Source organism: Cyrtonyx montezumae, unplaced genomic scaffold (assembly GCF_038088225.1).
Source record: "Cyrtonyx montezumae isolate F1298 unplaced genomic scaffold, pur_monq_1.0 scaffold_24, whole genome shotgun sequence".
Classification (NCBI taxonomy): Eukaryota; Metazoa; Chordata; class Aves; order Galliformes; family Odontophoridae; genus Cyrtonyx; species Cyrtonyx montezumae.
Genome location: NW_027071981.1, coordinates 5,373,832 through 5,389,108, shown reverse-complemented (window position 1 = coordinate 5,389,108; position 15,277 = coordinate 5,373,832). Strand labels below are relative to the sequence as shown.

General features: G+C 42.8%; 1 protein-coding gene across 1 annotated transcript in view; it reads right to left on the bottom strand.

The window, feature by feature from the left end:
- The window catches only part of PCSK2 (proprotein convertase subtilisin/kexin type 2), a 104,552-nt gene extending 95,871 nt beyond the window's left edge, over positions 1–8,681 (bottom strand). The window contains exon 1 of the mRNA XM_065739540.1: positions 8,394–8,681. Coding sequence (XP_065595612.1) covers positions 8,394–8,609 — 216 coding nt within the window. The 5' untranslated portion in view covers positions 8,610–8,681. The remainder of the gene's footprint in view (positions 1–8,393) is intronic.
- Between the last annotated feature and the right edge of the window lie 6,596 nt (positions 8,682–15,277).

Here is a 15,277-nt window from a genome sequence, read left to right as displayed (position 1 = left end):
AAGTTTTAGGGTCTAAACAGTAACGTAAAAAATCAACAGGCTGAAATGCTGTAAAGATCAATCTTCAGATGATGCCCAGACTCACAACCATCATTTCACCAGTGTAAACAACTGATTTTCATATTTTTTTTCCTAACCTGCAAATATGTTCAGGCCCCAATTTGTCACACTTCTCCACCCAAACTCAGAAATGACAATTATACATACTCCATTGATTCAGAATAACTTCTAAATTGCTAAATTTCACTGACAGATGTCTTTCAAATTAACTGACGTGGAAAAACACAAGGTCCCTATGGGGACTTGTAAAGGTTATAGCTATTTCACCATATCTTGGCTGTAGCTAGAAGCCTCAGGCAGAAGCTTCGGCTTTACTCAGCTCTGCACACTGAGCAACAAAAGAAGGGTTCAGCTATAGAGCTGATTTCAGTCTTGTACTAACTCATTTCACCCATGTTTCATAAAGGTTAAATAGGCAGAACAGGGGATACGCTGTCATCAAGAAAGCGTCACGATACCCCATCCTCTCCTCCACTCCCCCCTTTTTTTAAAACTATTTATTTAAGAGTTTCATCTGTTTAGCTCTAGTTTGATATCAAATACTCTTCCCTAATAACAGAGACTGCTTCTCTACTTCATCATTAGTACATATATAGTTACTGGGTCTCAGTTTTCACAATTTCGTTGAGTACTCTGTGAGGAACCAGGTATGACAGAGTACCCTTTTATTCATTATGTAAGCAAATAACCTACTTCAGTCATGAGCACTGGTAATGCACACTTGCTGTCTGGTTTGATGCAAACACTGAGGTCACTCTTTCCATTTGCTTTCTGTGGACAAAGAAATTAAGGATGTAACATTTACACAAAAGTATTGGTTGAGAAGATAGATAATACATGACAAAGAACACTATGTCCACTTCCTGAATGACTAAAGCAGTGCTACTGCCATCATCTTGAGCTGTTTACAACCCCAGTGTATAAACGGTAAATCTGAGCTAGCTTGTAATCCCTAATTCCAGGTACAAGTTTACACTACTTCAAAACACAGCCAGGGCTCAGTCGAGCTAGACTCAGAGTGACCAGTAAAACTTCACATCTACATCAGATTTCATCATGCATAGCAACACAAGGTGTTCACGCACAATTTCACACAGCTCACTCTGCCCCAAAGCACACTGCAGGACCTTTTCAATGAGCTTACAAGAGTTAAACACAGAGCTCTCACTGATTTACTTCAGGTTACTCGGAGAAACCCTCGTCTTTGACAAAGAGTTCAGCTTCCTCCCACCAGAGGCCAGATATAGATGGAAGCACCAGGCTGCTCACTGCAATACTTATAGACACCATGCAGCCAGCATCTTGCAGAAACCTGATCTATTATTTGAAAAGCTGAAATAAATTTAAAAAGAAAACAAAACAAAAAAACCCTTTCTGTTAACTAGGACAGTACTGTGTGACAAAGGTAAACTTCAGATCCATACAATCCATTAGTTCAGTCCTCACAAAAATCAGCCATTCATCCTAAGACCTGACCTGCACAAAATGGTTTTCTCTAATATTTTAACAAGAGCTGGCATCATTTATCTTTCACTTCATCATTTTGGCTTGATTTCCAGCTCACAAAATTTTCCATGAACATGCTCACGTCTCAGAACTCACCCACTGAAACTACCAAATAAATTCTACATACATTTCAGCAGCTTCTTGGTAAGAGCTTAATTACAAGCATTTGACAGTAGAGTCGTACAGATTAATTTTAACTGGAATAATTCTATAGATGGACAAAGAAAAGATTGCATGCAAACTTCCATTTAGCTGCTATGTCAAGTGTTACCACTACAACAGTTCCAGGAAGACGGATGAATTTAATTTATTTATTTCTTAATCAGCACAAGCTTACTAGTGAAACCTCTAGTTTAAATTAAATCTGTGCTGTTATTGTTCGGACTTGGAATTTGTTAAACATGTTAGCACTCCTACACTGCTGATAGCAGCTTTGCAGTTGGGTTTCTTTTCCCATTTTAATCACATTAGTGTCGTTACAGGAGTCTTCTAAAAATGGGTAGAGTATTACATCTTCTTGCCTGTCATATTTGGTGAGGAGGACACAAAGCTATCTTCCACCTTCACACAGGTTGGCCCTTCTCAAAGTTAACATCTGAAAAATGCCATTGCTTCTAATAAAAGCCATGCTTCCTAAAGGCACCCAGTCTAGCAGCACAGTCAGTCTCTGGAATCAAATGAACGTCAAGGGTTCCATCAGGTACTCATATGGAAGCACTTTGAGCTGTGAGAGCACTGACAATTCGCTCAATTTGGTTTAGAGGTTTGATATGGATGCGAACTCCCAAGTTAGAAACAAAATGTTCTACCTCATGCAGAGTAACTGAAACCATCTGGCTCTGGTTGTCACGTGGCAGTAGGATCTCTCTATCTGGTCTGATACCAAACAACAGCCATCCAAGGCAGGGTTATTTTACAAAAGCTAACTGCTTCCTTCTGCTGCACAGCTCCGCAGCTTTGGGGCTGGGGACAAATTTGACTTAAGCATAGGTAACAGCCACAGATATCCACACTTAGAGGAATCCACACTTAGACTGCTCTCAACACCTGAGAAACATGCCCAGAGGAATGACAGCACCAGATAGAATCCTAGGCAGAGCCTGCATATGGGATCCCGCTGCATATGGGATCACAAAGTTTCACTGCATACAGGCAGTTAATATATCCATATGCTGTAGCATTCAGAAATAGCCTGAACACCATGCAGGAAAGCTATCTGGGCAAAAGGTAGGAGATGCTAGGCTGACAACAGAACGGCATATTCACAGGCAATGACACCATGCTAATGGCCTTTGATTATCTAGCACTAATATTAAAATAACTATAAATTCCACAGCACAGGTCTGAAATAGCCCAGTGGCAGACCTGAAGCAAAGGAATATAAGCAAGACTTATTTCCTACATACTAAGTCTGTCTCTCCTGATGCAAAACATGAACCTTATATGCACGGCACTGAGATCTCTATCTGCCATCACAGAGATCAACAAGCTGGGGAGCTGTAGTCACTACATGTGATACTACACACAGCCCTGGGAGGCTGGCTTGGGTCTGGTGGCAGCCAGGAGCTGGCAGAGCTGCTCTCCCTGCCTGAGGAGGGAGGGAACAGGCAGCAAGAGGCACACGGATACATACAGGCTTCAGGCACTGATGCTCCTCAGTAGTTTAAGGCCCTCAGACCCCAGAGCTGTGTCCTGCAGCAGAAAACCATCCCTGGTGCCTTGATACCACACTACAACAAGCTTTCATCAGGCAGGGATTCAAGCTAGACTGCAGCATACCATGTCAATCTGATGCAAGCAAATTATCTGGAAATGCTGTTCACTTCTTTGTATGTTTTCTCTATTTTTCTCCTCAACACCAGTAAAACTAATTATAATGTAAATGAAAAGAAATAACTGCACCTCCTGAGTGGGATTGCAGCATGAAGAAAACAAGTGGGAAAAAATATTACTAACGGGGCATTTCCTGGTTCTCTAGCACACGTGCAATTTCGCCAGTGAGCACAGGCAATATGGAATAAATAAGAACACAGGTAGCTTTACAAACAATTTTTCATCTGAGCTTTAGCACAGTAAAAAGCAAAACTTAACCATAAAAGTAACATTTAACTTGCACGTTTTGTAAGGAAACAGAACTACACTGTGTATTCAAAACAGTAATAGAGCAATTACAGCAGGGAGCCATAGCAGAGGAGCCTGACCTTGTTTTGCATTCAAAGAATAAATGCTACAAAAAGCTGACAAGGTAATTATTTTATTATTTTAAATCTCAAACAACACTCACCTCCAGCAAGCAGCCAGTTTGGGTCTCCAATAGAGAAGGAACTCTACAGATACTGACTGAGGGATGTGCACGAGCAGCATGTGTTTTACATTCTCTCTGTGTGGTTGGTTCCAGCTTTCACATGTATTAGCAAGTGTATTAAAATAACATGGGCCTTTCTGTTCTGAGTAACCCAGATGAAGTGTTTGATACAAGTCCAAGTTGGAATGCAAAACAGAATATAACAGCAACAATGAAAAAAAACCCACACCATTTTGAAGGAAATACATTATTTCACATAGGAGGCAAACTCCACACTGCAACAGCATAACTGACTTAATTGCTCTAACACCTGTCTAGGGTGTAAACAGGAGCAAACGGGGCTTCCCAGCCAGGGCCCAGCAATATGCTGCCAGCACTCCAGAGGTGAGGAACTGACAAGGGTCCAGACCCAGGTGGCTGCTCTCACCACAATTACTTTCCTCCAGATTTTTTCTGGAAAAATGAGCTACCTGCCACCCCCCAGCAGCGAGTCTTACCACAGCAAGATCAACCTTTTCCTAGCACTTAATTGATTTTTCCCCTTAACTTGAACACATCAGCTCAGGCTCTCAAAAACTAAAGCATTTTTCTCTTATGGTGAGACCTATTGAAATACATTAGCTTGTCCTAGTTTTCTTACACATTTCCTTAGGTACATTGTAACTTCCAGTTCTAGAAAAGCTTCTTCTGTTTCTATAATGAAGGATTACTTTGTGCAAGCAAACATCCTTTCCTCTAGGCCAACATAAAATGCAAAGTTAATTAATTATTAAACTTGTCAGTGCATGGAAACACTGCAGCCTGAGGCTTGACATCACATCCTTAGACTCCAGCAGGCTCACGCTGGGAGGCTGGGCTCTCAGACTCCTCTTTGCATGGAATGTTCCATTGCTGCATCATCTATTTCCACATCAGATGCAGAAGAATTGGGCCGCCCAGGTAAGAACTCTGGCTTATTTGTGTGTTAATTTTTGCTTTTAGCAAAACAGTGTTTGCACTGTGTATATACACCTGAGCTCCCAACTGTTTAATCCAGAAATTCATGGGCAGCTCCATAACACTTGGTCCACAAACAACAGCAGCCGCCTATGCAAAAAACAGGAAGTCACAATTGTGACAATTTACCTTGGTTTCTGCAAGATTTAGAGGGAGAAGTGACAAAGTAACAAATATATCAAGGAAAAAAAAAGAAGAAAAACAACCAAACTTTGGGAGACATAAGATTCCCCGTGTTTTAAGATCTATGAGTCTCCGTTTTAAATTCTGAGGCCACTCGATACTGTTTAAAACCCTTCAATTCAATGCTACCAGTAGCAGAATATTTAGATATGGTGGCATTTTGTAGATTGTATCTGCCTGTGTTGCAGATGAAATGGAAGAGATGCCTGAGCTCTGATCTCCAGTGACGAGACCTATCCAAACATTTCTTTCAACTCCCCTCTGTACAAAGGAATAAGAACTGCAGTGCAAGATCAAAAAGGAGCTTTTTTTTCAGCCTGCATTAAGAAATGTACTCTGGTGGTAAGCGTGCCAGAAGGCACACAGCAAAAGTTGTTCCTTTCATAGTTCTCAGTTTAACATGATGTTAGGGGACTGCTTCACGACTCCTGCTCGCTTGAGGATGGCAAGATGAACCATGTTAAAAGAATATGCTTTATCACAGCATTTGTTTCATAAGGAATGTACAGAAATAAGTACAAATGGATTGCAAAACTGCAAATGTTTAAAAAAAACAATTAGAATTGCGCAAGTCCATATTTGAGGTCAATTTAAAGAAAAATTGGTCAGCATTCTTCAGACTCTGCCTCATGTCAGGGCCCTAAGTCTAAATGCAGACAGTTGTTCACATGTGTCCCAAGCCCTCTTGAAATAATTAAATGGGCACCACGTTTAATACATACATTTTAGCCCACCTGAAATCTTGCAGCAGCTTTGGAATGACAGCAGGGAACACGGCCAAGGAATCAATTAGAAAGCACATCACACTGTTCATGACATTAATCTTCAAGGCAGTGTTCTCCCTTGCATTCCTGCAGAAGTTTGTTATTTAATAACTGCAGCATAAACTTGCACACAGGTGGTGTGTCATCATGAAAAACGATGTGCACTGAAAATATGTAATTTAAAAATCAGCTCTCATGAAGTCATGGTAACACACATCTGTCATATATAACAAGTATAAAAGCAATCCCTCTTACACACATCTTAAATCCACCCAGAAAAAAATAAAAAAAAAGAAGCTGCATCTGCCCTTTATTACTGTCAGGAAATTACCTGTGCTGAACCAAAGGTGATTGCTTTCAGACAACAGTACTTCTCCAGTATTGGTAAGGGTAACCAGGTTTGGCTTAATAATTCAGTGTGTTGTCCAAACAGTAACATGGTTGAAGCACGTAAAGATCACTTCTCCTTGCAGTATAATTTTTTTCCTATTTTCTGAGAATGTAGGCAGCACATTCTACACATGGTCCTTGCCCCCAGAGAGTTTACCACTCACAGCTCTGGTTGCATACACATAGATGTCCAAGTTCAACTTTCTGCACTGCTGTTACCGCTGTGCAAGCCAGGCCTGCAGACCGTAAGCTGAGACAATAGATAAGCCTGATGACAGCAAAACAGATCAGGAGGCTCTTCTGTTCAGCAGTGTAGATGGCACACACTTTTACTGACAGCCACCTATTGCCCTGTTAAGATTTCCCCTGCAGATTGCCATCAGATTCTAATGGATTACCCTCTGATACAGACAGCTAAATGCCAAACTCTAGGAACTCCTCCTGCTCCCTAAAATCTCTGTCTCGCAGACAGCAGGGTGCTATTTTCTCTCATATTTGTAGGCACAGGGTGGGAGGGTTTCTAGCTTTTCAAAGACTGAGATGATGTAACTTGAAAACCTCTTGGGACAACACGTGCACAGTACAAGAGCCTCGGCCAACCTCCTCCTCTCTGTGAACACACACACAAGGCACCACAGCTCTGCAGGGCTCTGTTCCTTGAGCCTCCTGCATCCACAGGACACAGCATCCCAGCAACATGTACAGGAAAGCAGGTCCTCTCCTCCCACGTACCCGGGGGACCTCCCTCTTTCCAGCTCTTCCCAAGACAAGCTAGAAGTGAAACCAGTATGCAACCTAACAAGCCCTGGGAAAAGAACTGTAGCAGCCCAGAAGCTGCTCTTCTTCATTCTACAGCCCACCCCTCCTCCCCCCAAACCTCCATCTCTTCCCAACACAGTCACAGCAGCATCTGTAAGCATCTGGATTAATTAAAAAAGAAATTCAGCTCCACAGCAAGGTACCCTCCCCTCCTCCTGAGCCCTTATCATGCACACATCACCAGGTTAGCACAGGATATGAAGGACAGAGTTCACGTAGAAAGCAGTAACAAGGGAAAACTATTGGCCAAACAAATGTGAAGTTTCAGGTAACAAGATGCAATCCCTGAAACAGCTCCTGTGCCACGGGGGTATCAGAAGAGCAGCCCCACCACCACCAGGACTGGGCTAAGAACACAAAACAAAAGCATGTTATCAGTAGCAGGCGTTAGTACTGTTCAAAGCAGAAGGGATCTCGTCCTCATTCCTGTAACAAATCCCCAATGGAGTTGAGACAAGGCAGCCTGAGGGAGTGAGTCTCACTTCATAGGAGAGATATACAGGTATACCAGGGGATTAAATCATCTCACTTATTCAAGCACAGCATGCAATTCCCTTTTGCTTCCTTGGAAGTTGGTTCAGGATCTCATTGCATAATTATCAGTGAAAGAAAAAAAGAAACCCCCCCCAAAAAAAACCAAGTAATGCTCACACAGCTCGATTTCCCTCCACACTCCTCCAACCAAGTACTGCTTGGGCATCAAGTCTGCCAGGAATCGTCCCGACCAGGACGTTATATTAGCACCAGATCTGACTGTAACCTAAGCTATTGAGAGCTTTGAACACTGTTTAAAAGCGAGAGATTTCTAGCTCATCAGAGCTCTCCAGGAGCTGGGGAGGACCTCCTAAGACCTCAGGAGAGTAAAGAGCCTTCAATGGAGCTTGAAGTTTCTCAACTTGCGTCAATTTGCAACGAGCACTGATTGCATATCACGCTTCATATCAAGCAGATTCTCCGGCCTGGCAGCGTCCTATTTCTCCATGAGAATAACAGGGACACTAAGGAAGCCGCCAGCCTCACAAACTTATGTGTCAAAATCCCTAAGAAATCCCTCATTTAAACCGCGTTGCGAGCTTCTCCATGGAGATGCAGCTTTAATTATTTCCAGCGCTCGGAACAGTTTCAATTCCAGCCGTGCTCAGGAAGCTCTAGGGCTGCCCGGCCCCCGCTGCGCTCTGCCCTACGCCGCTCCCGAGCGCCGCAGGATGGGAGCTCAATTGGAGGATGTTTACGCAGCGAAGTCAAAAGGCGCTGAGCTACCCAACGTGCGGGAAACTCCTCACCTACCAGCGCGAGAAGAACGCCCTCTCGGGACACCGCTACGGACTCCCGAAGCCTCGCAGGACGCAGCCGGGCTCCGTCCCCCTTACCTTGCGCACCCCACCGAAGCCGTGCTCCGCCGCCACTCGCTCGGCCTCCGCCTGGTCCCTGCCGTGCAGCTCCACCAAGAACTGGTTGGTGTAGACGGCTGCCCGGGCCGGGTCTCCGAAGGAGAGCAGCAGCAGCAGGGCGAGGAGGGGGAGGAAGAGGACGAAAGCTCCTCGCAGCAGCAGCAGCAGCGGCGGCGGCGGCGGCCCCGCCGGCATGGCCCCGCGCTGCGCGCCCGCCGAGGCAGCCCGCGGGGAGGGCGGCGGGCGGGCGGGCGAGACGGGGAAGCGGCCAAAAGACAGGAGGGGGGAATGGAAGAAATCAGCAATAAAGAAAGAAATTTAAAAAATCCTTAGCGGAGGGAGCGGCCGGGCTGCAGGGGCTGCTCGGGGCTTGGCGGTGTGCGCGCTGCCGGTGCTGCAGCCCCGGCCCCTCCTCAGCGCCGAGTCGGCGGAGGGGAAGCACCAGCCGGGAGGGGACACCGCTGCGCTGCCAATCACGGCTGGGGAAGATCGCCCCGCTCCCCCCCGCCCGCGGCTGAAGCTCGCGTAGCCTGCAGTCGTCGTCGTCTGCCCCCCCCCGCCAGCACCCCGACGGCCCCACCCCGAGCCCCGGTGGTGGGGGGGGGTGGTCCTCGCGCGGAGCTGTCCCGCACAGCGGGTGCTGACTGCCTGCAGCTGTGAGGCAGGGGGAAGAATGCTCCAGCGGAACGCGCCCGGGCAGGTGTTGGTAATTTGGGCGGTCCGGTGCCAGCACCTGGCTCCTGTGATGAGTCTGATGAACGGCAGGTGCATCCCGCCCTGGAGAAGTACTCAGGGGAAAAACCCCGCGTCCAGGACCCCCTCTGCGCTGGGAGCGTGGCTCTGGGCTCATGTGAGATTTCCCTGCAGACAGGCTGAGATGGGGTCTTTGTGCTGGGGCCGTACCTAAGGGAACTCTGCCTTTTTCTCAGAACTCCAAGTGGAAACGAGCAGTACAGAGTATTCAAGGTTACATCAAGGTATGTGATAGCCTGTTCCTGCAGCTGTTAATTTGTCATGCAAAAAAGTTAACCCTCAGATTGATCCCTGAATGGTGCCCTGGGAACAACTCAAGACAGAAAATACAGAAAGTTTCACTATCGTTAAAACAAATAGCAATAGATTTACTGTAATCCATTCTACAAATGGTCCAGTGGAGCACAGTACCTAAATCAATTGGAGAAAACAAAAGAGAACAAAGATCACAAGCAAAACTCTTCTTCCATTAATCTCCAAAGCTTTAGAAAATGACAGAAAAGCTCACCATATGATTGTGGTTCCAAATGAATCCTAGTTTGCCATGACAAATTATTGATTTCCTTCCTCTATGGTAGAAGAAAATCCCTATTCAAATAGAAGGGTAATGGTAACTTTGTGCCTGATCCAAAGCCCTTTTAAATCAACAGAAGTGCTCTAAATTAAAGACTGGTGTTGGGGGGAAAAAATCAAACACTAGGGAAAGGTAAAAAGTGAGAAATGGCACAATAAAGAAGGAAAACATCTTTGCAGACTCATTAAGGCACTACATCAATAGAATTTTGATTGTAGATGCTTGTTCTTAGCATATACAGTTATTAAAACAACTTGATATTATATTTCTTAAAGCCAAGCTGCTTGTTTTCATCAATATTCAGCATTAAAGCAGACCCTACTGTTTGATTTGTTTCCAGGTGACTCAGGGGCTGTGAGGTTCTCAGATCAGTAGCAGCTGCTGGCAGTGTCTCACCAGCCAATGGAGGCCCATCCACAGCTGTTCCTCAGGACGAGGAGCTAAGGGAAATTAAAACAGAAGCAGCCAAGTGGGATTTTCTCTACTTTAAAGTTTCTTATGTGTGAGAATATATATGAGTTTCTTCCTCCCAGTTACTCTTCCTTTGCTTGCTATGCATCCATTTTGTTACAAGCTCAAAGAAAGAGGAATACCAATAATAAAGGTAATGGAGCAGTCCTCCTGGCTCCATCAAATCAAGACAAGATCCTGCACACATTCAGAAAGTAGAGTGATATCACAGGTCTGGGTGAGCAGTCTGACTTAGTCACAGTGTATCTGTCTTCTCTCATCCCCTGCTGCCAGCTGATTTTGCAGCTCTGCAAGTCAGTGCTACTGGAGAACCTACAGGGCTGGGACATTACAGTGATGAGAAAATTGAACCACCTGGTTCTAGCTTGTAAGCCTCACATTGTTGAGCTTGGATGGTTCCAATTATGGTTTGTTTGGGTTTTTTTTTTGTTGTATTTTTTTCTCCTTCAAACAAAATATTATGAAAGATTGAGTTAAAAAGTCAAATCTGAATAGCACAAGGAAGAGAAAAGTCAGTTCTAAGATGTCATTTAAATAAGAATGGTATTTGTGTGTTGATGTTCATAGCAGTTTAAGATCAAGAGCACCACTGGATTTCTAACCTAGTACTTTATGTAAGCTGTAGAACTTATCTGTATTCATTTTTGCTCTGGTCTATAGTCCTTTTTTATTTTATTTTTTATTTTTACTTGATATGGCAGATTTGAGTTAAAAATCAAGACTGCTCCATTACAGCTACTGTGGAGATGTTACAGTGATTACTTACAGTCATTTGCAAAAAAAAAAAAAAAAACAACCTGTAACTCTGCTTGTTTTTTTTGAATACAGACTAGTCCCACATTAGCTGCTGGACAGTGTTGCTGTGAATTTGTGTGCTTATATGCTGAAATTTTACCAAACTTCTCCTCCCCAAAAAATAATTTCAAGGTAGTGATGATAAAGACTTCTAGCTAGCACTCCCTCAGTCTCTTTATGTGAAGCACATTTTCCACCCCTTCAACAACTCCCTTTTAATCTCCTTCATTTGTGAACTATAACTGCTCCAGATATTTCAGCTCCAGACACCTCAGGTCAGGCCAGTGCTAAATTGATGTTTTATCACCCTCCTTTTCTTAGTGGATGCCCAGTATTTGGATGCCCATATATCCATCAACCAGGGAGTCCATTCAGTCTTCCCATCAAGGTTCTCAGATGCTTAGCAGAGTACCCAAGACAACTTGTGCATCTCTCATCTACCTCAACCCTTTTTCAGGACTGCTGTTATTACGTGCAGCATGGATTATGATCTTTGTCCTAGATATATATTACTCTACTTTATTGAAATAGATGTAATCTACTTTCATGGAGCTTTCCAAACAACCCAGATCAGTCAGCACTCCTCTCTTTTATTGTTTATGACTTCCTTCTCTAACCTACAAACTTTATCAGTATATTGATGTACTGGATTTAGCAAGGTCTTATAGAGATCATTTCTTGGCTCCAGTCCTCTGGAATATCTCCAGAAACAAATCACCTTCAAAAATGATTCCCACTTTGTAATTATACTTAAACATTTAATCATTTTTTAGTCTGCTTCGCAAATGCCATTTTGCATTTGTATCCAATTTACTCATCAGAGTCATGCAATATCAAGTGTCTCCCAGATACAACCAATATAGCAGATATGATGGATCAACTACCTCAGTTCATCCAGTAAAAGAGAGAAAGCTTCCCTATACATCTTGACTCATCTGAGGGCTAATGAATAACACTACTAGTTTTACCAGTTAGAACTACAACAGTGATTTAAAAAGTGATGTAACGTTAGTTTAACAATTCTATTTCTTACATGGGTTGCTGGCTATGTCTTTAAGTAACCCTTATTGTTGTATCATGATGTATATTGTATAAGTTGTATCATGATGACTATTTTACAGCAGGTAGTTAGCTTTTAGTATGAGGTCATCAAAGTACTAACATTACAGGAGGTGTTTCTCTCCTTGGGAACTGCACAGGATGGTGCTGTGCCAAAAAGACCGGAAGGTAAGGAGAAGTTGGAAGTTCCTCACTGTGGAAGTCAACTGAGTCCTAAGTACAAGATTAACATTGCTTACATCTTCAATTTGTCATCCTAGCAGGTACGTGAGCAGTAGTGTTCTGAAGAGATGGACACAATTTCACAAGTTATGAGGGGATCACATGAGCATCCTTTTGCACAAGTTTCATTCTCCCTTAAACCTATCTTTCTGAAGCTGTGAACTAAGCATAAAATCAGGCTTTAACTGGATTCTGAAGCAGGCTTAAGGATAATGCCTGCATTTGGAGCAGCATAAGTGAGGCTAAAAAGGCATGAGGAGAAATTACAAAGGAAAGAATTGGATTCATAGTTTACAAAAATAAAAAAGTGGCTTGGAGGGAGAGAGTATTGCTTGATAGTCATATTTAAAAGTTACTAGGACAGGGAATAAGCAGGTGTATCTGAAGAAAAGCAAGAAAAGCCCTACTTTCTCTGTATATCCAAAACAATTGAGTGTCTGTGTAATTGAATGTATACGATAAAGAGAATCACGTGAAATACTACTAGAAACTTCCCTGTGACCCACTTTGAAGTGAGCTGTGAGTTGGCCCACTTCAGCTACAGGATTAAAGTCACTTAGAAAGATTCCTGCACAAATATCTTAAAGGTATGACTGTGCATCAGCCTTGCTGTAGATCATCTTATGATAGTACTTAAGAGCAAGCTTTACAGCAGTTTACTTTGATACTGAGCAGCACCAGGATGAGGAAAGCAAAGCAGACCACAGTAGATGAGAGAGAGAATTGAGAGAGAACACAGCCACTACTGCTCTACTTTGGGCTGACTGCCAAATCAGGCATGACTGTCTTACAGAGCATTTTCAGAAAACACATCTGGGCCATTCAAGCACAGCAAGGAAAAGACTGCAAAATGATAAGGCTGAGGAAAACTGGTGGTTCTGTGGTGAGGCTCTAGGTTAAAGAGCTTGGGATACAGCTATCTTAGATAATTTCAAGATCACCTGTCCTATTTCAAAATACTCGTCTGAACCTTTTCATTGTTTTATGCTATAGGAATATATATTGTTATAAACACATTAATGATGACAGTATCATTTGCATTCAAATAGCCTCTGATTGCTATATTTAGTGTTAAATGCATTTATTGGAGAGAGAAGGCTATACCAGGCACCACTTTCTAATTAAGGTACGTGTACCCAGGAGGGTTGGCAGCTACCAGACACAGAAATGAAGAACAGGGCTGAAATTATTCATGCCATCACTATATGGGACTGTACAAACCTTGAAACTTAAAGGACACCTGAAGACTGGAAGCCTGCTCCACGCTTTCTAATTACTTAGACTTCAAGTTGCAGACATAATCCTCACAATACACATTTTTCTATTTACATTTATACAGTCGAGCACCAGAGTGAACCAGAATTATAATAGTTCTACTAATAATGACACAATAATGCTAATAGTAAAAGATATCAGAAGTGGTTTCCAGCACACATTGACTGGGCTGAGCAAGGAGGGGCATAATTTCCTTCCCAATCAGTTTTTGACTTACTTATTATGTCTAGATGTAAGGAACAACAGAAGGGCTGCTAGGTAACATGGTGTCTGATAGCAGAAGGTGAAAAGCGTTGAGATAAGCAGTGAAAGCAATCTCCCATGCATACTTTACAAGTCTGCAATTCAAAACAGGCAGAGAGAAATAACTTAGGTGTAAAATACACATTCACAAAACAGGAAAAAAACAACGAAATCTTTGAAAGAAAATAGCACTTAACTGAGTGCTTGAATGTGCTTAAGTTTAGGCATATGCTGAAAGCCTCACGGATTTCCCTGGTACTACAGCATGTCTGCCTGTTTACTAAATGGGAATATGATTACCCATGTGCTGAAGTCGTTTCCTGAATCTGACTCTTAGCCACTGCTTAATATCCTCATAGACAAATGTTCAGCTCAGGCAGCCATGGCAGAGAGGTACTAAAAGTAATGAAAATATGTGGCCCATTTATATTAAAAGGGTATGCTTTTCAGTTTTACCAAGCCTGTTTGTTTTTTATGCTGCTGAGTTCCCTGCTGAGGACAGAGTCTGTCTGGAGAGGATGTCTGTGCAAACGATATTAGAGAGCTACTGTTGCTCAGCAGAGCCAGCTTGAAGCAGATGGTTTCAGTGACATTTTAGGAGATAACAATGGTGAAAGAAAGCTCCAAAGCAAGACCTGGAAAAACAAGCAATGAAACAAACAAACCAGGAGACTTGAGGGAAAGGGCAGAAGTAAAGGTAAACAAGATCCCTGAACCATGGGAATGATTGGGAGAAAGGAAAACTGCCAGATGTGTGAATTTAGGGTAAGAGATCATGAATCAGGGGAAAGATTGAAAATAGAACACTAAAGGAAACATCAAAAGATACAGGATGATAATCTCCAAGGAACTCAGCTATCTGAATGATAAAACTCTCATGAAGGACTAATAGATCTGTTTGCCTTGGGAGGGGAATGCAGGACAGACTCCAGTGGTGTCCCAAATGAATTACAGAATGGCCTGGGAAGGTGGGTAGAGAGGGTGGCAGTTGCAGTTCATTCAGTTTTCTATGCCCTTGTAATTGTTCATCTCTTTGATGGAGAGGAATGGGGGACATTACATAGGTGTGGCACACTAATAGCCAGCTCTTCAGCTTTGTTGGAGCACCAACTTGTAAACGTTTGGCTATTCTATGGGCTGAAACGTGGGATGAAACAGCAGTTCATTACAATTAAAACACATATGCAGTGTTGACAGTTGCCATGACAATTTTGTTGGGTAAAAACCAGACTCTTGATTCTTAATTAAATAATGTTTAAAAAAAATGGCTTTACTGTTGTCCATTTCATTGTAGATTTAATTCATTAAAGTATGTTATGCTCCCATAGCATACTTAATAATTTTCATTTATTAGTTAGCAATCATCAGTGCGAAACAAAGATAGGCTTTCAGAATCTTACTTTTAATTTCAATCTACTCAAGTTTGAGGTTTTGTTTCTAAGCGAGAACAAAAACTAATTAGTAAAGCTAT